This window comes from Gavia stellata, chromosome 22 (assembly GCF_030936135.1).
Source record: "Gavia stellata isolate bGavSte3 chromosome 22, bGavSte3.hap2, whole genome shotgun sequence".
NCBI classification, from domain to species: Eukaryota; Metazoa; Chordata; class Aves; order Gaviiformes; family Gaviidae; genus Gavia; species Gavia stellata.
Genome location: NC_082615.1, coordinates 6,549,528 through 6,576,113, shown reverse-complemented (window position 1 = coordinate 6,576,113; position 26,586 = coordinate 6,549,528). Strand labels below are relative to the sequence as shown.

The following is a 26,586-nucleotide window of genomic DNA, read 5'->3' as shown; positions in this document are numbered from 1 at the left end:
GGCGGGAGCACTTATGCCAAAGTAAGTTGTCAGGATGCAATTCAAACCTTTAGCTCTTGAGTTGGCAGAGTTTTACTTGCCACTTAGCATCTCTGCAGAGGGGAGATGTGACAAAGAATCTCCTGAGCTGTGCAGAGTATGAAGCTGTAGCCTGGTATTCCCAGGGTGATTGCTAGGTTGCAAGTCAGGTCTAATTTGTCCTGCTTGAATCCTCCTGGTACTGTGAGAGACACAAGGCAGTGAGATCTACTGAAAGGCTTGTGCTCCTAGCTGCACACTGAACTGCAGGTGCAAGATTTCTTTCCCCTACCCCCACCTTGAGCAGGGAGTAAGGCTTGATATTTTACAAAAGCAAGTTAATAATTAATGCAGCTACCCTGCAGGCAGCACAGCGCCCTTTCTGCCGTACCCATGGAGCGAGCTGAAAATGTGATTCTTTCTCTTTTTAGCTCAATAGCTGGAGTGTTACCTGGGGTGAAAACTGATACTAGTCAATAATGCCTGGGAGCCTGGGAGTTAGCCTTTAGATTGGGTTTGTCTAAATGTTTATGCAAATGCTGCAGTTTTGCTTGCCTTTTCTTTGGATAAGGTCAGCTGAAGTTAACGCAAAATGGCCAAGTGTAAAAACTTTTCGAAAATCCTCTTGGCTTATCTGTACTGGGTTTGCTCTAGCAATGTGAAAATGGTATTGTGCAAGTCCTGCACCAGAGATGCCGCTCTGTGGTGATATCGGGTTTTAGTTACTCGATAGCGATGTTGTCTCATTCTGCTGTGGCTGATTTGTGTTACCTGCTAAACCAAAATAAATAACCTACTTCTGCTTGCTTCTCTTTTCAGGCTGCTTTTGTTTATATGGCTTTGCTTTTTTGTTGTTGTTGTTAGGATTTTTGGTGCCAAGATACAACAGCAAGGAAAATGAGAAGGTTCTTAAGACCCGGACATGATCCAGTGAGAGAAAGGCTTAAACGCGACCTTTTCCAGTTTAACAAGGTACAGTGCTTTCCTCAAACTTCAAGGCATATGTGTGCGAGGTAAATTTATCCTGAGCCACTGCGCAGTGTAAAGGGAAGGAAAAACTACTTCAGTGTGGGTGGAAAAGTTAAATTTAGGAGACGTGGTTTGTTCTCTCTTTCAATTCTGTCCTTTTTTTCCCCCCCTATATGCCTGACTAGTTTTCTTTAAGCTCACGAGCATATTCTCAATTCTGGCTTTCATTTTTAAGAAAAAGGATATTGTCATGCTATTGAGTGTCACTTGCTGAAAGAAGGTATCTTCACAGCAGCTCTTATATACTCTGAGTGTTGTGTAGTTTGTCCTGTTATGTGCTGTGACTATTTATGTTATAGGTAGTCTTTCCAGTACCACTGTGAAAGTAAACATTTTTCTAAAGACACGCTGTGAGACACAGCTTATGATGCAACTGAAGCCAGACTACTTTGTCCTTGATCATACTTTGGGTTTATAAGTATATCTGTTTTTTAAATGTGAATTTAAAAGTCTGTGGTAGCACCTAGGGAGCACAGTGGCCATTAATAATGCACTTGCTATTATCTTCGTCTGAATCTGTATCTCGTTTTTTTCCTTCCCTCTGTGAAGAGGAAACTGCAATGGCTGTGCTGTCTATCCAACACTGTGGGCATTTTCTTTTGAGCCCTGGCCAGGAACATAGTGCTTTCATCTTTGTAAATGCCTAGTATTAATTCATTGCTAGGCTAATGGCTACTTACAAACACCTTCACTAGGTATCAAAAATATATTTGTAGGTTCTGTATTTCCAAGGTTGAAATGAAATTTTGCTGAAAAGTATAATGGATAAATGAAGTCAGCCTAGGAAATAACCTTGATTCATTAAGACCCTAGTGTAGATATATACTTAAAGTGGAACTTTGACTATTTGAGATGAATGATTTAATGTAATTTGGTACTAAACCACACCATTTCCATGCATACCTCCCTCCCATTGGGGAGACAAAAGGAACTCAAGGGTGCTTCAGGCCTATTTTCTGCTTGCTACCATGAGGAAATGCTAGTGCAGATGCAGTAAAAATTTCAGTAAATGAGGACCAGGACTGAGTTGCTTGCATTTAGCTGAATGCAATTTCAGCTTCAGAAGACATCCCAGGGATGGGTCAGAATTGCTTATAAGCATATAAAATTGTATATACCTTGGAAAAACCTTTGCTATTTCAGGGATGTCTCTTCCTTGAATATGCCTGTCTCTTATGAGAATGTTTGGCCAAAGTTTACCTGCCAGAGACAGGCTAATTTGGATGATGCAAAACAGGGTTGAAAGAACCAGCTTTTGCAGCAGAGGGAAACTTCCAAATATATTAGAAGTTGGCATCAGGATTTGTCACTCCATTTGATTCAGTCCTGAAGGTAAAAATTGCATCTTGTTTCTAGGGAGGCAACTACTTTGGACACTTCCTAATGGTTTACTCTCATTAGCAACTTGGTAATTAAAGGCCTTGCAAAATGCATTTGCACTTTTAAGCTACGGTAACTTGTTCTTTTCTAACAAGAATCGGAAAGGGAATGAACATTATAGCATTACATTATACCAGAATCTCTCATATTATGCTTTTTTCTTGCACAAAGGTGGTTTTTTCCCAAGCCTTGTGTGTACCATTCCAGTATTTCCAGAGATAATGGATCATTTGAAAGCCTCTACCCTTTGATACAATAAACATCTACTGTCAGCTAGGTAGACTGAGAGGATCTGGGAAAGTCAGACCTTAATTCTGACCTGTTGGAGGTTGTGGCTTCAAGGAGCCAAGAAACATAGTACTTTCTGTGCCAAGACTGTCCTTGTCTAATGTGCTAGTAAAGCAAGCACATTAGTGCTGGTAAGCAAGTTTTTAAACACTTGTTATTTGAGGTCTTTGAAACACTTCTGGCTAAGAACCTGCTTGGGAAATATTTTGTGGGACTATTAAGTTGCTGATCAGAGAAATTGCATGGTGTATTTGCACTTCTTCGGTGTGTGACTGTGATGCTGGTAGTGACTAAATGGAAGGTCTGTACCTTAAAAGTGCTGGGGATTCCTGCCCTCATTTTATTGTTTACACTGAAGTTCAATATGAATGTGTGATGCCACACAAGTTTAGTATTAATATAGTGGAATGTATTTGGCCATGCTGACCTAGTAATGGACTTCAATTAAAAAAGACTTTTTTAATTGCTGGGGGTGGATATTTTTATTTGTTTACTCCCTCAAGTTTCAATAGGTTGTGATCTTTTTACTGTTTCCCTTTTTGCATTTCTTTTCCAGATAAGAGGTGGTCCAGATAGTTTTAAATGACTGATTGACCACTGGACTAGCTCTTCAAACTGTCCTCAAACTTGTGTTTGTTTCAACAAACTCCTTCCTAAATTTTGCTCGTCATTTAGCTTTGCATATCTGTTCCTCTGTATGAGTAAGAACTTCCCATACTTGTGTGTACCTGTTGCAAGAATCTGTTTTTAGCTCAGTGGATAGAATGAAGGATAAGGTATGTGGACTTGGCAATCTACTTCTTTAAGTTTATCCTGCTTTTGGAAGTAGTATTTGTATGCCTTTGGCTCAGTCCAAGCCCTGCAGAGCAAACATGTTCAGGCTGGCATTGTCAGACTAGATGATGGGTAACACACAGGTGAACCAGCCTGTCTTACAGCTGAATGTTACCAAACTGGGAACATTGCATTTAATTTATGGCTTTGTGTTTTTTCCCCTCTTTTCAATCTTCCTAACCCTTTGCTAATGGGTGTGATGGATAGCTTACCTTAAATACTGAAGTAGTGTCTATGCAAGGTAGATTTAACACAGGCTTCATTGTTTCTTCAAAAGGCGCATTAACAAAGGTACAGGGTTTGTATTGCCTGTGGTTGGGTTTGTCTCTGCTTTGTCATAAAACAGTCTGAGAGGAGAAGCGGAGAGAAATGAAAGAAGGAAGACAGCACCTGCACAGCTTTAGTGGGCTGGGAACAACTGTTAAGTTTGGCTGCATTTTTCCTGCAGTAAATATGACTGACATGAAGGATTTCTGTTAGTTAATGCTGCTGACATCAGGGTTACTTTTACTGAGTCTGACAAACCTGTGGTCTGAGGAAAATGAAAATGAAAGCTCCTACCTTTCCTCAAAGAAACAAAGGCCCTTTGAGGAGGGAGGGCACATTGTGGGCATTCTAGTTTCTTCTTTCAGCTCTGCTGAAAGGCTCCATTGTAACCTCTCCTGCCTTCTGCCCCCCCTTGCTCCCCCTTGCTGGGTTTACCTGCTGAGCAGGTGAAAGGATTGGCTGATGAAAGCTGCCGGGGAGAGGGGAGGAAAGGAGGCCAGCCGAAAAGCCGACTTGATGTGACTTAACAACTAGGTGTAAATAAGGGCAAGAAAAAGATCTGGGTAATCAGTACAATGAATGTGAATGCCTGGCCCTGGTGGTGTCAAATACAGCCAAAAAGCCACTCCGATGCCTTTCTTGCCTGGCTGTGGGCTGTGAAAACAAATGAACGACATAGGAGGGAGTTATCTTCATTACATCTTATGGGCATCTTGGTTGAAGATTCAAAGCTGTCAGTAAAGTAAATGTACTAATGGTTTCTGCATAAGCAGTTGTGTAACACACTGTGGTTGTTACTGATACTCTCTTCTTGTGCTTCTGCATGTGGTACTGTTTTCTGCAGTGGCCTTCTGTTACTAACAGCTTACTCCTGGATGTAATAGTTACTGTAGCTTTTGCAAATTGGTCTATGGGATGGGAGGGTACATCAAATTTTCTGTTGAAGGAGAACCTGGCGAAAAAAATTACCCTCCTATTATTAGGACTGAATGGTACACACTCGGTTATGCAGTTCATAGGTCTCGAACATTAAAGCTTTTACTGACTTGTCTAATGTATTTACAAATTAACACATCAAAACCAAGATATAATTAGGCCAATATTAAGGCTAGTATCGACAGTATCCTAACAGGCAGTACGGTATTGTGTAAGTCATGGTTTTCTGTTGTGAGAATTAATGGCTAAAGCCTTATCTTCTGGGCTGGAAGAAATCTCAGGATAAACACAGTTTCTAATTGATGTTTCATTGAAAATGGCACCTAGTTGTGCTGATGACATGACAGCGCAGCGACTGTGAACAAGTTGAAACTAAAACTGACAGTGGAATTACACTGGTGTCTCCCTAACAAGTTCCTCACTCTGTTTTGGGGGAGAGTGGAATGGTGTCTATTGCCCATGATATACCTGATTCAATTAAACATCTGATTTGTTCTTAAGGTAACATGTTCTCTTGAGTCTTCATCCCGGAATTGTATACCATGGCTTCATACTCGCACAACTTTGACAACTAGGAAGCTTTTTTGTGTTGTCTCGGTAGCTATTACGGTACAGGGAAATTCCTCTTTGCCTGTGCTGGATTAGAAAACCGCCCTGTTTCAATTCTGAGTCCGTAGATAAGTTCCTAATTTCGTACAGTCTCCTCTAGGAAGTTTTATATGTGCAGCTAAGCAAAGGTTGGTTAGCAACAACTTCAATGGTGACATTAAAAAGATTGACTTCTCAAAATTTGTTTTTAATAATACAAACCTAACACTTAAATTACCTTCTTAGAATATAAATAAGTAAGGCTGGAGGTTAAGTTATCATAAAGGGAAATAAACTCAGTGGTCTTAGAGCCAGTAGTACTAATCTTAATTTACTACATATAAAAGGTTAAAAATTAGTAACTACTCCTTTGCCCAGTCTTATGAGTTGGCAAGCAGAAAATTGGGAAATGCTCCAGTATTTCCAATTTTATGTCTTCTGAAATGGCTCATCTTCCCCTAATAGGACCTCAGGCTGGGGTAACTGATGATTCAGAGGAAGGAGGTCTATTTTTACAATTTAGGAATTGTCATCAAATGGCTAAAACTGAAGCAATCTGGCAGACTAGGGAGTCAGCCATATCCTCCTATGCCTGTGTCTGAGCAGGAACAGTAAAAGGGCATTAAACTACTTTGTAGCAGCTGGGAGCACCTCAGGCTAATGGCATGACCACAGAAATGAAGCTGGCTTTATTTGAGTCTCCTGTGAGGGATTAAGTTGGCAAATCACTATGCAGGAAATAAAGTCCAGGTGTTATTTTTAGGTTGAATAAACCATAAAGCCAAGTGATGTGGTAGCTCTGTCTCAAAGAAATGATGGAAATGAGGATGGGAGTGAGATGCAAGTGCTTACTTCTGTAGATGGAGGGTTCTCTGCTTATCTGCTGCTTATTCTTTTTTTTTTTGTGCCCGAGTGGTCCCTCAGGCTGTTTTGTCACAAATTTCTATTCTGTAGCTGTCCAACTTGTCTTAGAAGAACATATTTTCCAGAAGCTGTGACTGTAAGGATAACAGTGTTTTCCGGGAAGTAGCCCTATTAATCTTCAGGCACACAAATCCCCCTTTACACAGCTATATGTTGTTGAACACTCATGCATTCTTGTTTTGTCTAAACAATGATAATAGCTGTACATTAGCACATCTAAAAACTTGATTGAGCTATTTTACAAGCAGCTTGGTTGCATCCTGTAAGTATGATAGAATATTATTCCATAGTGTGTAAATGCATCGGCCATGCTAAGTGTGGTGCGTACAATGTGCTCCAAATCTTCCTCTTTGTGCACTGTAAATTCTACTTTAGGGAAGCCACTAAGGCCAAGCAACGTACTGCTCCCCATCATAGTGACTGATATCTTTCTATTACCGAATGGCTTTGAATTAGTCTGAGGTGGCCTAGCAGGAAGGCTGACCTGTGTGGAATTTGGCAGATAAAGCTGACCTTACAATACGCAGTAATTGTATCAGACTTTGAAATTGTGCTGAGCAGTTGGTTTACAGAAGTAAAGTTGATGTGGAGTGATGGAGTGTATTGTGGTGACTGAGTAAGCTGTGCTTATGCAGAGTTATTTATAATCTTAACATAAAGAGCTGCTAGGGTTACTGCTTTCAGAATATTTCTCTTCCATTTCTCTTACACTTCTGCATATCCTGGCTGTGGAGCCAGGGGTTCTTGGAATGGATTTATACTTAGGCTCTTGTGCAGCAAATCTAACCTGTGTTTGAATGCTTTTCAACAGAAAAAGCTGCCATTAAGTGCTGTATTTCAGACTGCCATGCCATATTTAACTTCTGGTTTTTATCTATATAAAGCAATGCCCGTGAAACGTGCTGTTGATCATGATTTTTCTTTCTCTCTACCAGACTGTGGAACATGGATTTCCCCATCAACCCAGTGCACTGGGCTATAGCCCATTTCTCCGCCTTATGGCCATCGGAACGCGATCAGGAGCCATCAAGCTGTATTCTTTTGAACAACTTTGGCTAGATTTCTCTGACTGCATCAGAATGTGCAACTTTGAAGACACTGTAAAAAGTTAGACTAAGTATAAATTTGCAAGCAAGGGTTTCTGGAACATTGGGACAGTTTGCCTAGGTCTGAAGAGATTTCGGTCTGATCAGAATGGGATTATCTTGCCAAGAGCTGAACTATAGCTCAAACAGAAGCTGAGCTGATGCAGATATTAGACAAGACTCTTTGCTCCTGCTATGCAGAAGGTCAGACTAGATCTGGCCTAAGTTTAGCAATCCTTCATGTTGTAAATTCCAGGGTTGTTTAAATATTTGGGGCAGGGTTCCTTCTTTTTTTTTTAAAAGCAATTCTATTTCAAAGGTTAGAACTGAAGTCAGAAATGCTTTCAGCTTCCAGAGTTTTTGACCAACCAGGCATTAAAGACCTAAACATTGAAGGTGGTGAGGTTTTTTAGCTAATGATGTCCAGTCCAATTTTTGTGTATATGTGAGGCACTGAGGTGATTCCCATGGCACAGGACCAGCTAGGCAAGCTGTAAAACAGGCATATCACTCAGCCCAGAAAAGAAAAGTTGGTGTGCTCTCTGCTTGCTTAATCATTCATTCCTGGTGTTGTTTGTGTTCAGAGGCTGGACTTCACATGCAGGCGGTAGCCATCTGTCTCTTGGTTACAAATTAGTTAAGCAGGATTGTAGTGTCTGGGAAACCACTAAACATCTCCCAGAAAAAACAGGGTCCAGGCACCTCTTCTGCATATGCTCAAAGCATGAAGTAAACTTCCGTGTTCTTCTGTAGTATGTGTAACCTGCTACAAGCATATAAAATCAAACTAGATTTGCATTGGTTCTTTTTAGTCCAGATTGCTAATAGTAAAACATGGTTTCAAACTAATCTCTTTTCATCTTGCTTGCTAGCAAGCTTCTTATCAATTAATTGTAGCTGTGGGTCATCTTAAATACTGTATATCCTCAACAAACTCTTCAGGTATGGTGCTCCTGGGGTGGAGTTCATGGGTTTACATGAAGAAAACAATACTGTAATGCAGATTCACTTTATACCTGATCAGGTAAGTGTATTTTCAGTACCTCCTATTACCAAGTATATTCAAAGGCTGCTTGGTTGGGAATGCTTATTCCAGTATATTTTGTGCTCTCAGCAGCACTTGTTGCTGTGGAGATGCTCAGTAAAACTTAAGAGTAGCTTTATTGTTCCTAACTGTTAGTCATTTATCTCAAGCAACATATTGGGAATGGTAATAAGGCCAGAATAGTTCAGGCAATCTGCTGCAGAAGCAACAACTTCCTTTCCTTTTGCAGCCCCTATTCTTTCAGTACGACTGGACGGTCTTTCTTCTGCGGAACAGATAGAACAGTAGCTGCTGCTGAACTGATTTAATTATTTCAGGAGTTCAAAACAGTACTGCTAACCTCACCTGCTGTTAAGCTTGTTGCTTTTGTGTTTTGGGGTATTGAGTATTGCTCCTGGGGATTGTTGAACAGTTATTTCCACAAACTAAAAATAGGAAGGCAGAATTTTCCAAATGTCTGGTGACTGTCTAACCACTTTCCGTTCCCTTGACTGGCAGACTGGTGTCTTGGCCACATACTTTGTTGCCTTATGCCCCCAGTATAGCACAAGTGGCCTCTTAGAGAGGGATTTAATTCTTGAGGTGGTTTTGGGTGTCTGTTTGCTTAACTAATGGTATAAGCTGAAACTCCCATGGGGAGTGTTGCACCAGGTGTGGCTTCAGCAGGTAAAATGCTTCAATTTGAACATACAGCCGGTAGGGCTGGGCTCATAAAAGGACTCTGACACAACCCTCCAGAATGAGGTTGGACACGAAGAATGCAAGGAGTGTGGTGTAGTAGACTGTATCAGCCCCACCCAAAGCTGGGGTGTGTTGCAGCAAACCATGCTGAGCGAGAAGGTGGTGAGCTAACAGCCTGCAGCTGCCTGGCTGAGCTTTACAGCATAGGCTGATCTTTTTCAAGAGCCTAAATCCTTGTCATCCCCCTCAGTGAAAACCTGTGCCTTTGCCCTGTAAAAAAGGGTTTTCAGCATTTAGGCTACTTCTTGTCTCCCCCCCAAATCCCTCACTGTCAGCTAACAGCATTGCTGCAGTATATACCCACCACTGTAAAGAACTGTGACTGGCTTCTCAGTCCTGTTTTAGCAGAGAATTGTGAACAGCAGCAACTTTATTGCTAGATTTACTGTGTTATATTTAATATTGTGATTCTGAAAAAAGCATACTGTGTGGTTTTTGTAGTGCCAGCTGGTGACATTGCTAGATGATAACAGCTTGCATCTCTGGAGCCTGAAGCAGCACAGTGGAGCATCTGAGCTGCGGGAGGAGCACCGCTTCACGTTGAAAGGGCCGCCTGGGTAATCTGCAAGACTGTTTTTGAGCTAGTTTGGGGATAAGCAAGCAAGAAAATTCTGCTGCTCTTCTAGCTAGAGCTTGTCCTGTTCTTACAGACTCTCACTCCTGTGAATCCATTAAAGGGGCATCCATGGAAACTAAACAGGAGTTCGCTAGGGCCCAGGAGACCATCTTTTAAGAGTGTTGTACCAATGTAAAGGGTGACATTTTTTTTTAATATTGTGCATCCAATTCTGTGTGTACAGGAGCTGTAAGTCTTAACCTTAAGTAAATCTAAGCATCCCTTAAGTCAGAGTTTAAAATACTGCTACGGTTTTAGTTTCAGTTGATCTTGCCAGTTTTGGATGAGCTATTTTTAGCTCCTTTAGGGTCATTTTATAAGAGAGGCTTCTATAAAAAGGCATCTGAGTCTTTGTCCACGAGCTTGTCCAAAGTCTTTTGACATAATTTATCTTAAAGCTAGTGTTTTCCTCCTTCAGAAGAATAATGCCTGGCCCAAAATCTCTGCCTATAAAACAAATGACAATTGTAAATATCCCTGTTGAGTTGTTACTTGACTCAAGTTCAGTAACGATAGTCTTCTTGCATGCAGTTGATGAGAGTCTCTTTGCGTCCCCAGGTCTCCGCCGAGTGCCACGCAGATAACAGCTGTCCTTCTCCACTCCTCACGGGACGTCCTGTATCTCGGCACAGAGAGTGGCAACATCTTTATAGTGGAGCTTCCATCATTTAGAGTGCTAGAGGACAGGACCATAACCTCTGAGGCTGTGCTGCAGCGGTGAGTGAGCAAACAGGCACTGCTGCGTCGAGGTGGAATCCCATTAGCAGACAAATCCTTTGTTAAAACATCACCCTAGATTATGTATTGGGGCCTCACTGTTGTGTTAAGCATTGTCCAAATCTGCATGACTCCTGCGAAAGTGACTGGTTTGTGTTAGGTAACAGTTTCTGTCCTGGTCAAACCAGTACTCTCACCGTGGACGTATAGCATATAGGCATAACTACACAGGAGACACGTGGAGTAAATCTGCAAAGCTTTTGCCCTGTCCCTTATGTTTACTTTTGCAAAAAATATTATGCTCAGCTGTAATTACCTATTTATTTTTTTAACCATTGGCAGAACTTCTGATACTGCTTTGTCCAATTGAGGATTTTGTCACTCTGGAGTTTCAAGTGCTGCTGAAAACTGTCCTACTTTATATTGTTATTGCTTCCTACTGACACTTCCATGTTAGCTTTTCTGTAAGGTTACAAGAGAATAGTGATTCAGACTATCTTTACACTCCTGGGATCCAGTCCTGGAGTTCATTGTAAACCTTCGGTTTTCCCTGAAGAAAATGGGACTGGATGCATGTGGCAGGCATGGTGTGATATCTTACATAAGACTTTCATGCTGCTTAAAAGATTTGTGAAAAGATTGTACTTATTCTCATCTGTTTGAACTTTTCGTTGCTTAAATTTCTCATTCTTATACCTTAACTGTTATTACAGTCAGTTGGGTTGTACCTGGAATAAACTTTTCTTGTTTTTTTTTTTCTGCTTCTGTAGGGTACCAGAAGATTACTGTAACAGGCGATCATGTGAATTGGTGGAAGCCCTTCGGGAGCATCCTAAGAACCCTGACCAGATCCTGATTGGATACAGCAGGGGCTTGATTGTCCTCTGGGACCTGCAGAATAACAAAGTAACACACCACTTCCTGGGCAGCCAGGTATGTATTCAATCCAAAGTCAGTTCAGCAGGGGAGGGAGGGCGCTCTCCTCTCAGAGTACTCTTGAAGTCAAGTAGGTGCAGGGAGAGCCTGACAAAGCTTCTTTTTTTAGTAAGAATGCATTGGGTTTGGGGGTGTTAACAGCTCTCTGGAGAGCAGTCATTGTGTGTCTTCCTCTTCAGCAGCTGGAGAACCTCTACTGGCAGAGGGATGGCAGTAAATTCATTAGTTGTCACTATGATGGAAGTTACACCCAGTGGCCAGTATCCAGTGACAACAGGCAGCCTGAGCCTCTGGAAAACCTTGTGCCTTATGGTCAGTAAGTGAGGTTTAATTGTTGCCTATTCGTCTAAATACAAATTCATTTTGCGCATCACAGATTCACTAAGGTTGGAAAAGACCCATCAAGTCCAACCATCAACCCAACCCCACCATGCCCACTAAACCATGTCCCAAAATGCCATGTCTACATGTTTTTTGAACATTTCCAGTGATGGTGACTCCACCACCTCCCTGGGCAGCCTGTTCCAATGCTTCACCACTCTATCAGTAAAGAAATTTTTCCTAATATCCAGCCTAAACCTCCCCAGGCGCAACTTGAGGCCATTTCCTCTTGTCCTATCAAGAGGAGCTTGTGTGGGATATTTAAGTTGCGTTCTCCCCAGTGTTTAATCCTAATGGCAAAACGCAGTGTTGTCTTTTGAATGGGTCGTGAGCTTAGACTAAGGGATTTCAGTCTGTTTTTTCTTCGATTTAAACTCCTTTACAATGATGAGGTCCGTCCTGAACGCTGAAAGCAAACGTGTTGAAGAAATTAATGTCCCTTATGAAGAAGGGTGTTGGTGATTCAGCTCTTTGTTTTAGTTCAAGTGTCCTGTTCAGCAGGAGGTGCTTGGATCTTCTGTAATTAATAGTGAGCTAAGTGTATTTTTTGTCGACCTGAGCAGTGATGAAATGATGCCTCTGATTTGCAGAAACCCATCAAATGGGGATGACATCATCTTTCAAGCATATAGAAGCTTATAGAGCTCTATCACCTTTACATTAGTTTCAGGAATGCCTGTGTTTTTGACAATCCTTTCCAGTTAATCAGCTTCTACAACAGCACTTCCACTCCCTATTAGCCATCAGCAACGTGGTTCAAAACTTCCCCTGAGTCTAAGCGTTGTTTTGCTGAGGAGTACTGTGGTCAGTGCATCCCAGAAGACTTCTTGTCTGATGTGGCTTGGTCTGGGGAGGTGGTGGTGGTGCCTACTAATTCAGGTGACTCCCCTTGACTTGGAGGCTCAGATGACCTTGGTGAAGCAGAATAAGGAACTTTTTAATGTAAAGATGCACTTCTTGAATTATGGCAAATAACTGTGTTCTCTTAGGTCCTTTTCCTTGCAAGGCCATCTCCAAGATCTACTGGCAGACAACAAAAAATGGGTAAGTTCGTGGTGTATCCCTCCACTCTCACCTGTTTAAAGGCATTTAAAGGGTGCAGTGCACAATACCGTAAGAGCCCTCTAGAGTAACATTATAAGAATTTTTTGTGAAAGTTTGACTTGCCTCATGTCTTTGAAATTTTGCTTACTCCTCACTTCAGCATAGACCACTCTAACTCTGTCTTTCCCTTAAGGCTTCCTTACATTATATTCCAAGGAGGGATGCCCCGGGCTAGCTATGGTGACCGACACAGTATCTCTGTTGTCCATGGCAGTCAGCAAACAGCCTTTGACTTCACATCACGGGTGATAGACTTCTTTATAATCTTCAGTTCAGAGCCTACTGCAGGTATGTGATGAAAGGGCATTACTGAGGAATTAGAATAGCTGTGTATGCATGTGGAAATCTGCCTGGTATAAATAGCATATGAATGTGGTACGGAGGTCAGTTGTTTAGGGTTTTTCTGAGACTTTAACATAGATTCATAGAATCATTTAGATTGGAAGAGAGCCTTAAGGTTGAGTCCAACCATAAGAGATTTGCCATTTAAAAGTGAAGTGTGAAATACTGGTATAAAGAATGGGCTGGTTACAAATGCCATACATTCCTCAAAATTAAGCTACTCCATTAATGAGAAGATCTCTCAGGCTGATGTCTGCATAAGCTGGACACTGGACATAACCAGGTCGTGAAATGAGGATCTGACTATTGCTCTTTGGAAATAGCACTTCAAAGGAGGCCATAATTAAAACCAGAATTTACTCCCACTGAGACACTGTTTCTTTTAATTACTACCTGGATTTATGACTAGGGCTCTGGGTAATAAATCAACAAAGGGTGACATAGAACCAAGGGTCAGTCTATAGAGAACTTAATTTACTTACTGCTGGTGAACATGAATGTAAACACTTCTAAAACTGAATTCCACAGCTTGCTTAGAACTTGTCAGGTTCTTGCTTCTGTTGAAGAACTTCGTTGCCCGTACTTCCACAGTAGCCATAATATTTGTTCTTTTCATGGAGTTGTAAAGGATTTTCCCCAAGAACTGTTCTTCTAATGCTGGTGTAGTTCTTGCTCCTGGTTAACTTGAAGTAACTGAGTATGAAATGGTATTTCAAGCTCCACAAATGTGCAGTATTGGAAGTTGGGTCAGACCAAATCACAGAAGTCTTAGGTGCTTTTTAGTAACTTGTAGGCAAATCTTCTGTTACTGAATCTTCTCAGGCTTTCTAGTTTCTGGTTTGCCTAGTAGACTAGTTTCCAAACCTATTTTCTTGTGTACTGCCAGTGGTGGTGGTGACAGCTCCCAGCTACACTGTGCAGGCGTGGGCATTCAACTATGTAGTTGCAGGTTGGGTCCCTCTGGCCTATTGTACAAACCAGACCACAGATCCAGGGGAGGACCGTCTTGGGAAAGTACGCACAAAGAAACAGCTTTTGGGTTGCCCCCGCCTCTCTCTCTGGACCTTAACAGACCCTCTCGAGTCACTGAAAAAACAGTAAAGAAATAGGCAGAATGTAACTGGGATGAAGTGCCTGTATATGTTTGTTATTATAGATTTTTCCCTACACAACGCTGCCTTTTATAAGCATCTTCCAAACGTGCAGAATCTATAGATCTAAACCTTCAAGCTTAACAATGCCATTAAACTTGAAGGTACTGTTTAGCTTTTATCATTAAAGAAACTAGACCCTTTTACTTTCTATGAAGTTGTCAGAGCAGAGATTCTAGATGATGGAACAAAAGTCTTAAAGATGAAGGAAATCTGAGTTTTTTAGATAAGAGATTGACTACTTAAAGTTCAGTTCCTGGATATGATTAGAAGTCCTTTAGGATGAAGTAACAACTTAACAGGCTTTATATTTGTACTTTCCAAGGATTAAATTATCTAGTTAACACAATTTCTAGTGGGTACAGACAGAAGCTGCTACAGGAAGCTGAAGCTGTTGCACTTAGATGAGGAAGTTTTTTTACAATAAAATGAGGTTTCTGTGGTTGACAAGCTTCCTTGTGGCTGATTGCCTAAGCTTAATGGATCTGTGTAGCTTGCCTTGTTTGCCCTTAAGCAGTCTTCCATGCAATGGCAATACGAAGGTATTAATTGTATACCAAAGCCACTTAATTTAATAAGCACAAAGCTTATGCATTGCAGCATGGTGGTAGCTGGTGACTTTCCACTACCCTGAATATGCTGTGGAAACAACGTTTAAAAGGCTAGCCCTTCCTGTTTTGTTTTGGTTTTTTTTTAATTAGCAGGTGGATAAGTCTGTGACAGTCATGACAAATTCTAGTATGCTTGCTACTTCAGCAATTTAAAATGGATTCTTGCCGTAAGCAATGAGCTCAGATATGTGCCTTTGCAAGGAAAAAAATTATTGTTAAAACAGACTATATTTGGTTAATGTTGGCAGCAGCAGAGTGCAGGGCTGATCATGCATAATGTAGTACAAATATGATGTTATTTGTTCTATTCAGAAGTCCTGTAGGCAACTGCAAATGACAGCACATAAAGCAAAGTAAAACTGAATAGAAAACATTTTTTTTCATGAAGAAACTGAACTGATTAATGGCGTGTTATGGCTGTGGCTAGTTAGAAGTGAAACCTGGGGTGTCCAACTAGAGTGGTGCCAAGTACTAATTACTTGAAGTTAATTTTGCTGAGTGAACAGCATTGGTGTGTGCTTGCTTATAGACGTGCCTTCTTGCAAGTATATTCCAGGTAATCAGCCAGCTAAAGAAGGGAAGTAAAAGTACAGGTTAGCAGGGAAGGTCAGTGAAAAGCTGCTAGTTTGCTTATGGCTCACTGTTTATCACTCCCCGTCCCTGAATGTGACCGTTACAGCTATGCATTTACTTAGATTTCTGTAGCTGTGTTAATTGTTATTGGTGTGAACTGATTCATGGTTTTGGTTTTCCCCACCAGTTGCTATTGTGGCTGTCTCGCAAACGTTACTGCAATAATGTCCTTGTAGACTACACATTTTTCACTTGAATTCTAGTTACAATGAAAAAATGGTAAATTCTTGATTGTGTCAGGTGTCATCTGTAAAGTTACATTAACAAATTTCTTTTGTTTGTAATCTTATCTAATACATGTATGAATATGTATTAGATGATGTACACATTTTTTAAAAAAGAAAGTACAGAGGATGTGTCACAACATATAAGAAGCAGGGAAAATGAAAAGTAAGAGATTTGAATTGTAAATACTTGTTAGTTCAAGCAGAGAAGCATTTTGCAGAGCCCAAGGCATTACTGTGTTTTAAGCAGCTTAGCCTAGATGGACTGTGGTCCTAACACAGTACTAAATGGGTCACTGCTGGGGTGTGTGCATGTCTGTCCACCCCATGCTGTTAATTAGCTGTAGGTAAAGTCCTTTGAGTTCTGGCTGTTGCAGTGGTGAATATGAACTTGTGTTATTTAGCCATGTGTGTTGTTAACAATTTTTTTATTCTGCAGTGGAATCTATAAAAAGTCACTCTGACAATCCTAGGAGTAGTGTAAAGAAACATGAATTTGCAGTAAATCTGTTAGCATCCTGAAATCTATTAATATTAGTGCCTCAATAGGCCCAGTTAACACAGAAGCATTTAGAGGTTTTGCCAACAAAAATGTTTGTGTAGAGCTCTGTGATAAGTTTTCAAATAAGCCTTACAGGAAGCTTTTTTCTATTAACCTTGGATGGTCATTTTTGTCAGCCTCAATGAATCTTGTTTCTGCAGAGTTTGATGACCCTTCTGCTATGGTGGTGCTGGCAGAAGAAGAGCTGGTAGTTATAGACTTGAAAACTGCAGGCTGGCCAGCAGTCCATCCTCCATACCTGGCTTCTCTTCATTGCTCAGCCATCACCTGCTCACATCATGTCTCCAACATCCCACTGAAACTGTGGGAGAGGATTATCAGTGCTGGGAGCAAGCAGAACATTCACTACTCGAATATGGTATGGCAGCTTTAAACGTACGTGTGTTCCCATGTGTTTAAGAACAGCATGACTGCTCAGAATGTGGGTGGTCTGTGCTGCTCACTCTGTGTGGAGGGATGAGTCCCAACAGACGTTGTCCTGCCTCTTAATAGGGTCAGGAAAGGCTTTTTCCCAGAGCACCACCAATACAGTTACTCACACTGGGGGATTAAAATGTGGTATTTTTTTCAGGCTTTGACAAGCTAGAAGGAAAGTCTGAGTGTTCCCAGCTGTCAGTGGTTACAAACTTCTCGTTTAGAAGCATGAAGCTTTCAGCAGAGCTTCTTGAGGAAATGTGTAGAATAGCTTCTTAAAAGCACAGCTGGTGTCAGAACAGGAACATCTAATCCAAACAAAAGCTAACAGCATGGACTGTTTCACTGCCACTTGCACTGAAGTTCATGCTCTCCTGCTGACTGCATATTCTCTTCACACTGTCACTGCCTAGGAAATCACAGTCTTCCCTTAATATATTTGTAGCCGTGGCCGATTGATGGTGGCACCAACATAGCTCCAGATCCTCCGCAGAGGGACTTGCTTCTAACAGGGTATGTACTTAACTGATAACAATCAAGGGGCCCTTTCCAGTTTCTGTTCTTCCTTTTGAACTAACTGAGGCTTTCCCGTGGGATTAAAGTCTGCTCATCTTGAAGGGAGAAGGCTGCAACCTCACAATACAACTTCTCAAATCTGGGCTGCTAGCTTTGTAAATCTAACTGATTCTACTACGTTTGAGCAAACAGGTCGTGATGTCTAGAGACAACCTATAAAGTGGCCTTATTTGTAGTTCTGATGTGTTACCATTTCCCCAACAAACATCTGTGTAGAAGTGCAGGCAGTAATCCAGACTGGTTCAAAGGGAGCAATGTAAAAGTGGAGCTTAATCTTGCAGGTCTTGAAGCTTTTCCCCCGCACCTTACATTGTTCTGAATATCAAAAAAGAGGTTAGTTTGGACTCCTGTCTGCTTTGATCAGCATGAACAGATCTAGCTAAGCGGTCGAAGTAGCTAGCAGGAGATTGTCTCATCGCTTAAAAATGTATAATTTTCTTTTCAAAGCACTTTTAAGAATTTCTGTGGGCTGTTCTTCAGACTTCATTCTTGATGCAGCAAGTTGTTAGAAGTCCTTACCCTTATGCTGGAAGAATGTTGCCAATTTTCACCTGGAGAACTAAAACTAAAGCTTGATTTCTCTCTCTCTCTCCTCCCTCTTTTACTCCCCCCGGTATCAGTATTTTTGTCAGGATGAGTTGTTCCTTCTATATACTAAGGTTGTATCCTTTTCAGCGCTTTTCGGAGTAATCTTAAGTTGTACACTGGTGTAAGATCACTGAGAAAAAACTGGATTTAAAAAAACCAACCTAAACAAAAACAAAACCCACAAAAAACCCAACATAAAAATCCCCCAAAACCTTTCTCGTGAAGCTCTTAAGTTGCCACAGCTCAGGGCTTTGTAAACAGTGTGGTTTATTCTTTGGTTGTGTTTTTCCCCTCTGTTTTATCATACTCCTTTGGGTGATTTGCTGTTCTCCTGTATGATGTGTGTTTCTGTAACCCTCCCCCATACAGGCATGAAGACGGCACTGTGCGGTTTTGGGATGCATCTGGTGTCTGCTTACATCTCCTTTATAAGCTAAGCACAGTGAGAGTGTTTCTCACAGATGCTGATCCCAATGATAATATGAACACCCTGGGTGAGGACGAATGGCCTCCACTTCGCAAGGTAAGACAGCTATTGCTTGTGGAAGCTTTCTGACAACCTGAGGAGCTTTGATTCTTGTCCTAGTTAATGCATCTGCAAAGACCAGCCACTGTGTATTCTCTCGCCTAGGTTGGTACCTTCGACCCTTATAGTGATGATCCTAGACTTGGGATCCAGAAGATCTACCTGTGTAAATACAGCGGATACTTGGCTGTGGCTGGTACAGCAGGACAGGTATTGAAATATAAACAGTCATCATAAACGTTGCTTTTAGTGTAGGTTATCCTAGTGCAACTGGAAGATGTGTTAAAATTGGAAATACTAATTTCTATAGTGGTAAATCAATCCAGTTGCTGGAAGTGTTGTTTCATGGTTCTCTGCTTACTCTAATCTGTATGTTAGACTTTATCTAATGCTATTTATCAGCCCTGAGAGATGCTGTAATTTTGCAGCTGCTGAGAAGGCCTGCAGCTTGGAGGACTGCTTGAATTGTAAAAGCTGTAGCAAAGTTTGTCCTCTTCCTTTCAGGTACTGGTGATGGAACTGAATGACGAAGATGCAGAACATGTTGTGGACCATGCTGAAGCAGATCTCCTGCAGGACCAAGAGGGCTATCGATGGAAAGGTCATGAGAAATTAAAGACTCGAGATGGACCTGTTCGATTTGAAGCTGGTTTTCAGCCATTTGTCCTTGTCCAATGTCAACCACCAGCTGTGGTCACCTCATTGGCCCTTCACTCTGAATGGAAGCTTGTGGCCTTTGGTACCAGTCATGGTTTTGGGCTTTTTGACCACCAGCAGAAACGACTGGTCTTTGTCAAGTAAGTGTCTGCTTTCCAGGAGGTCTGTTAAAGATGGCCTGGAATTGCCAGCAAAGCAAGTCGTGATAAGCGATTTCTCAAGAGCAGTCAGTGTAGCAAGAAGCCCTGCCTCACAGGACTCTGTTGTTGAAGATCTTCAAGAATATATAAGCATATTCTGACATTTGTGTGTGTCCTGCTGGATTCTTGGGAGTGATTGCCACCCAGTAGAAAGTGACCACGTGCCTACTGTCTCCCTCTTTCAGGTGTACACTGCATCCCAGTGACCAATTGGCCTTAGAAGGCCCACTGTCTCGGGTGAAATCCTTGAAGAAGTCCCTCCGTCAGTCATTCAGGAGGATCAGAAGAAGCCGGGTGTCCAGTAGGAAGCGACGAGGAGGTAGTGGGAATGCCTCAGAGGTAAGGGGTCCATGTTCTTGGGGTCCTGTCTGTTTACAGCTTGGAGCATGCAGAGTCCTGATTAGACTGCCTAGAGCAGGTGGTGGTCTGCAGTCCTGCTATGGTATCAGTAGCTACTGGTATAAGGGCAAAACCAGCAACTTTGGATGCCGCTATCTTTAAATAAAATAGTCACGTTTTTAGAAAAAAACGTACTGTCTGTAGTTGAACATATGATGCAGAATATACCTGTTCAGTGGTATGATGGTGCTTTCCCTTTCTATTGCTGCCGCTCTTACTATCTCTCTCTCCCCTATATCTTTGCCTGACTGACAAAATGTCTCCTCATCTTTGAAGGTGCAAGAAGCAAATGCCAAATTTGACCAAGACGCATTGCAGGAAATGGAACTGGCTCCAGTCCAGCGCAAGATTGAAGCCCGGTCTGCAGAAGACTCTTTCACTGGCTTTGTGCGCACCTTATATTTTGCTGATACCTTCTTGAGAGACAGTGAGTAGAAAAAGCATCTCTCCTTTCTTCCAAATGGGTTTTTCCTCCTTCTGCCAAAGAATGTTTTAGGATTTACTGCCAGGAAAATTCAGCACCTCCTGTGTCCTACTTTGTGCTATGCTGGAAAACTAATATAGAACAAAGAGCATATGTTGTCATGCAGAATTGTTATTCAGCCATTCTGGCTACTGGCTAATCCAAAGTAAGTAGTAGTTCATCTTTGGATGCAGCCTTTATGATTGGTTTTCAAATGTGCTGGAATGACATCTGTCTTTCTAGTATAAGCTTTTTCTTGTCTCATTACTCTAAAGCTCACCCCTGCCTCCAGCAGAGCCTTTTAATTTTGGTGAGGGTGGTGACTGGTTGTGCATCAGAGCCCAAACTGATATCATGCATAAGTTTACTCTGCTCATATGTGATATAAATATGTGAAAACTGGATGCAGCAATTGTGGTGTCTGATGGAAACAGCACTCTGTTCCCTTTAGTCACATGCCATGTCCTTTATCAGGACAGCTGATGGAGACATATTGGGAAAAGAAGTGCTAAGAACCTGTAGTTTCCCTGGCAAGTCTGCCCTAATATAAAGATATTTAGGATGTAAACAGAGGGAGGATGTGTATAGCTAGTGGAAAGCAATTATCCAAGGATGTCACAGATGGTGCCTTGCTCATGAGCCTTCTTGTTGCTCCAGGCTCCCGCCACTGCCCGTCCTTGTGGGCAGGCACCAATGGAGGTACAGTCTATGCCTTCTGTTTACGTGTTCCTCCAGCAGAGAGGAGGATGGACGAACCTGTCAGGGCAGAGCAGGGTAAGTATGCCTTGTGAAAGCAAGGTCCTAATGGATCTGAGCTATCGCTCGTATAAGCAAGAGTTACATACAGAAAAGCAAGGTAGCTCAATTACTGCTGTTTAGCAGTGAGCATGGAGCTAAATGTAGCAGTGTCTGAGCTAAGCAATGCTCACTGCAGCCGCTGAACTGAGGAGTAAGTGAGCTCCAGCACTGCTTGACATGCTTTAGCCTCATTTCCTACTGACTTCAGAAATTTAAATTTGCATCAGCTGTCATTGAAGTTTACCATCAGGCCTCAGTGCACATGTACCTTATTCTGACAGATGGGCCTGCTATCTTTATGTAATAATAGTTACTGTTTAACATGAGCCAGTTCAGTCCAAATACCCTTCAACTACTAAATCTTTTCAGGCAGGGTTTCTATAGCCACATTGTATAGGTCTCCAGCTCTGAGAGGATATGTGTGAGGTTCTAACACAGTGTCTCTGACTAGACTCCTGTTTTGCTTTTCTGTTTGTTTATTTTCCTTCTTATCTTGATTGTCTAGCCAAAGAGATTCAGCTGATGCACAGGGCTCCTATTGTGGGCATACTTGTCTTGGATGGACGCAGCACTCCCCTCCCAGAACCTCTAGAAGTAGCACATGACCTTTCTAAGAGTCCTGACATGCAAGGCAGCCATCAACTGTTGGTGGTGTCTGAAGAGCAATTTAAGGTAAGTATCACCCAGGAGGTGCGTATGGACTGCGCATAAAATCTGCGAAAGCACTGAGCAGTGCTCAGTGGAAGGATAACTCTTGGGAGTGCTTATTCTTCTGTACCTGAATAACACCCCTGGGACAACGTTTCTGTTTGGTGCAGTCCATAAATCAGGTGTGTGCTGACAAATTGGGTATTCAGCATAGTGATGCACATACTGAACATAGAAATTTTATTCCTTTATTACATTCTACTCTTTAAACAAGGCTGCTTCTGCTTTTGGGAGAGCTTTTGCTGTGGTTAGTTCAGAAGCAGGAATTGGTAGGCATTTCTATAAAGCAAAAAAGCTTCTTGTTTTGCACACTAACTAGTCAGCATAAAGGAGAAGACTTGAAGTAGTTCGCTGTAGGCTGGCCCTGGCTTTTTAATGTGGAAGGGACAACAGTTAGTGTAAACCCTGTTCTCTTTCTGTAATAATTTGTAGTCAAATACGGAAGGGTTATGAAAGAACTAGGGGAGAAATGCAGTTTACAGCCTGAAGGGTAAAACTGCTTGATGTCAGAACAGAAACAGATTCTAATGCTGACTGTGGCTGATTACTTCTTGTCCCATGAGCAGGGAGGCAGATGGGTTCAAATTACACCTGTGTGTATTCACTGTGAATGAAAACATTGTTAAAGGAGGGAGCAGCAGATGTCCTGGGGTGCGGCTGCTGCCGTTGTGCAGGAAAGAGATGTCAGTGTCTTGTTTCTATTGACAGGTATTCACATTACCCAAGGTTAGCTCTAAACTGAAGCTCAAGCTGACGGCCCTGGAAGGCTGTAGGGTACGAAAGGTGACGGTTGCGAACTTTGGCAGCTGTAAGACTGATGATTACAGTGAAAATGACCTGGCTGTCCTGACTAACCTGGGAGACATTCAGATCATCTCACTGCCCCTCCTCAAGTTACAGATCCGCTACCCTTGTATCCGCAAGGAGGATGTGAGTGGCATTGCATCCTGCGTCTTCACCAAATATGGACAAGGTAAGGTGTGCTTCTCCCAAATAATCTGCCTCTGTTGTGTGTTTGAGACAACAGAAAAGGGATTATAGGGCTTAGTGTTTAGAACTGGCTGTGTATACATGTGAATACTATGTAAATATGTCCATTATATGTTTCTGGCCAGTACCAGTTGCCAACAGGTACTGACATGTGAATTAGCGGAAGCAGAAGTGAGTTTATTCCATTATCATTAATGAATACAGTGGTTTTCAGCTAACAGGTTGAATGTGCCTCATGGGTAGCTTCCATCTGGCCACCCTCCTCTTGTCTAGAGTCAAGAGGATGGGTCTGTAAGCAGCAGGCACTGGGGAAATGGCTGCATTTTGCCTCCTATACGTGCCTGTGGCTCAACATTCAAATTGCAAAACTGGAATCCAGCATCCTATGGCTGCTGAAGGTGGATTGCTGCTTTGCAGCTCAGTTTTCATATCTTTCTATGTTGCTTTTCATAAGTGCCAGCACAGGACAATACAATTATCTCTCAGGATAATCTTAAATTGCCCAGTCTCTAGGCTAACCAATCCTTGGGAAACTGGGTAATATCTTCCTCAATGACTCCTCCTCATTTAAATAGGAGGGAAATGCAAACCCTTTCTGCCAAACATTGAGGATGCTTAGCTCCCTTCTTGTTTGGATCACCTCTAGTTCTGGAACTATATTCTTGGACTTGAGAATTGCTTGTAAATTCCCAATCATCTGTAGGTTTCTATCTGATCTCACCATCGGAGTTTGAGAGATTTTCACTTTCTACCAAATGGTTAGTGGAGCCCCGGTGCATTGTGGACATGCCAGAAGTTACAAGCAACAATCATGTGCACAACAAGTCTGGCATGGAGAATGCTGCAAGAAAATCCAGGTAAAGTCTGTAAAACTCTTGCATGCTGTGTCTGAGTAGTGAGATCTACTCGACTGTTTCCAACAAAGTTTTCTATTTTATCGACAGTGTCATCTTGCAAAAGAAAGAGTTTGAAGTCTTTGTTAACAACATTCCTAGATAGATTGGCATGAGGAAATGTGACCTTCCTCCTGATGGTTTTCCTATTTGCAGTACAGCTGGCGAGACAAAGCAGTGAAGCATTGGAATTGGTATCCCTAAGCTAGAGTCATAAACTGTAAGCTCTGGCTTGCTTTACTTGTTGCCTCATGATGTGTCTGATGGACACCTGACTCTTGCATACTTCAGTAGTACTACTGTGTGTTACTGATGAGGCTGAACTGTTGCTCTGTGGAGGGAAATCCAGTGTTCCTCCTCTCCTCTTGGAGCATCAGCAAATAATAGTAGATCTGACACTCGTGGAGATCCTATAGGAATTTTATTCCAAAAGTTTAGAAAAGTTCTCTGGTGCCTGCAGGCTTCTGCATCACCAGCATGTGATGAAGCCCTTCCTACATTCTTGCTCAGCAAACCATTTAGTTAGCATGCGCTGGAGCTTCTTGTAGCTGCCAAGAGTATACATGAATTCTCTGCATCCCTATGCCTCAGAGTCAGTGTTGGTTTTCTGCCTCCTTTCCTTTTCTTAGGGGATCAGGAAGGAGTTCGGGTGACTATGGAGAAGACGGTAAGCAAAAAATAACTGTACTAAATGTAGCATGGTGACATGTAAACCCTGAAACATCTTTCCTATTGCTACAGTTGGTATTTTCTACCTAAGAAAGGGGAAGGTAAGGAGGGATATGAGGGAAACATTGTGACCTGCCTGGACACAGTAGTTGCTAGCTCTAAAGTAAGTTGCATGTGGCAAGATTGCCTTGGAAGGGTAGAACATAGTTTGTGCTGGAAGGAGGAGGCTGTGGGAAGATAAGGTCTGAGATTACAGATCTTCAGTTAGCCAAACTATTATTGCTGGAAAATATAATTCGGTATGTGAGAGGCTTTAAGGATTAGTTGTGAAGCATTCAGTAAAGTCAAAAAGTACTTAATGGGGAAAAAAATAAATCCAGTTCTATTGTGGGTTTCCAAAACTGCACGTATTTCATGAAAAGGGAAAAATACTGTTAGGTAACAGCTGTTTCCCTACTCTTTTTTTAGAAAGGAAGTCTGGGAGGCTGATGGAACATGCCTTACTCAATGATGAAAGTGAGTGAGATGAAGTCTTGCTACCAAGGGGGCAGGTGGCTTTGTGGGTGGGAAGAGAAGAAAGCTGCTGGGAATTTTGTGGATTCCAGTATTCAGTTCCAAGGGATCTGCAATTACACAAGACTGGTAGAAATACTGGGTTTTCATGAATCAGCAGAAGTGAGGGGTTGGACAGAGTCATGCCCTCAGGCAGGGGTTGTTCTGCATAGCTGCATTCACTGCTGTGATAAGAGAAGGATCTTTACTTTCCAATAGGACTTCAGTAAAATCACAGGTGGAACAGACTGTTCCTTTGGGGCTCTGGTACACTGGGACTGGCAATATTTCTTCTGGCAAATGGCTGTTACAGTCCTTTATGCCAGCGTGTTCAGTAAAAACTTAGTACATCGAAGAGGCAATGATATTACAAGGTCTGACCTCTCTGTTGCGGGAGGCAGGTTTTTAAAGGCTGTTCAGTGGGGAGGTGGAATGTGGCTAGGCTGCTGCCTGAAAGCAGATCTCCACTGGTTTGGCTCACTGCTTTAACTCTCTGCTTTCCAGAAGTCCTGAAGGAGATCCAGAGTACTCTGGAGGGGGGCAGAGGGTGAGTATCAACCAACTTCTGTTCCTGATGGATGGGGCTGGCAAGGGAGGGCATTTCTAGTTGAAAGCAGGGGGATGCCCAACATGATGGCAGGGATCCTTGTGCTGGAATCTCGTCATGTATTTGTCCCACAAACTATCACAGGGCAATAGTAAGAGAGAGGCAGGTTCTCTTTCATGTGTTGTCCCTTGACATTTTTTATGAATAATGCTTTGTCTCTTTCTCTCCGAAAAGCAGGAGAGATCACATTCCCACATCCCAAAGGAACAGGACTCTGAGTATTCGCATACAGGTTTCTATTCATGTCAACCCATACTGATCTAAGGGCAGGCCACATGGGCTTAGTTGGCCGAGGATGGGACTCTGGAGTTTTAATCCTGGCTTGACACTGTCACTTGGACGTGTTCAGTATCTCTGCTCCCATTCTGTCTATACAGTAGAGCTAAGCTACCACCATGGGTGCGGGGCTTTATCTTGTCTCCCTAGAATACTGATGTTCAGGTGACAGGGGCTACGGAAGTGTAGACAAAGGACTATCATTTGCAACGGATGCAGGAAGCTTGGTGGGATTGGTAACTGCTGGTGTGTAAGGATAAGTGACTGCCTGACACGCTCTGCTCTGCGCACTTCCTCTGGACACTACCTAATCCTGGTCTTCTGTCAGCAGCTGGGAGTGGATGGGATGATACTGCATTGCAATAATGAATCTCTTCTTGTGTCATTGCAGGAGCTATGCAGAAAGAAATTTGGCAAGAAGTCCATTAGGACATGGACTAAGTAATGGAGGAGGTAGGTGAGGCTAAGGGTATTTCAGGCCCAGTGAAGTAGCCAAAGGAAGCAGAAAGTAGAATGAAGTTTCTTTATAAAATTCAGCTCATTTAAATGGTTTGTGGTAGTGCACAACTCTGGTCTGAATTTTCAGGGTGGAAATTTGCTGGCTGTGTGATGTACTAGCACCGTTCAGCACCTTTTGCCACATGAGTAAATATGCTGCATCAGTTTTAAAGGAAGCGATAAAAATCCTTTGAAGGCTGAGTCTTAACCTTACCATAAAGCAAGCTGGAGAGGTAGCCAGAGCTCATAGCAATAATCTGTTGAGTATATCAGCTCATTAGCTCTCATTAGCTTTCAACTTCCGTTTTCTAAAATGGCTTTTGCATTCTTTTATCCCAAAGCAGATTGACCAGAATTCAT

The 26,586-nt window shown here is 42.2% G+C and overlaps 1 protein-coding gene across 1 annotated transcript; it reads left to right on the top strand.

Moving 5' to 3' along the window:
* Nucleotides 1-894: 894 nt before the first annotated feature.
* On the top strand, nucleotides 895-26,586 carry LLGL2 (LLGL scribble cell polarity complex component 2). Its single transcript, XM_059828033.1, has 25 exons — nucleotides 895-990; nucleotides 7,200-7,297; nucleotides 8,292-8,373; nucleotides 9,577-9,692; nucleotides 10,310-10,468; nucleotides 11,239-11,401; nucleotides 11,584-11,716; nucleotides 12,775-12,829; nucleotides 13,023-13,177; nucleotides 16,553-16,770; nucleotides 17,272-17,339; nucleotides 18,360-18,513; nucleotides 18,622-18,726; nucleotides 19,021-19,313; nucleotides 19,559-19,712; nucleotides 20,049-20,199; nucleotides 20,893-21,009; nucleotides 21,539-21,705; nucleotides 22,450-22,714; nucleotides 23,435-23,588; nucleotides 24,254-24,291; nucleotides 24,762-24,809; nucleotides 25,350-25,392; nucleotides 26,120-26,181; nucleotides 26,568-26,586. The coding sequence occupies exons 1-25, from the start codon at nucleotides 916-918 to the stop codon at nucleotides 26,573-26,575; spliced, it is 3,081 nt and encodes a 1,026-aa protein (XP_059684016.1). The 5' UTR covers nucleotides 895-915; the 3' UTR covers nucleotides 26,576-26,586.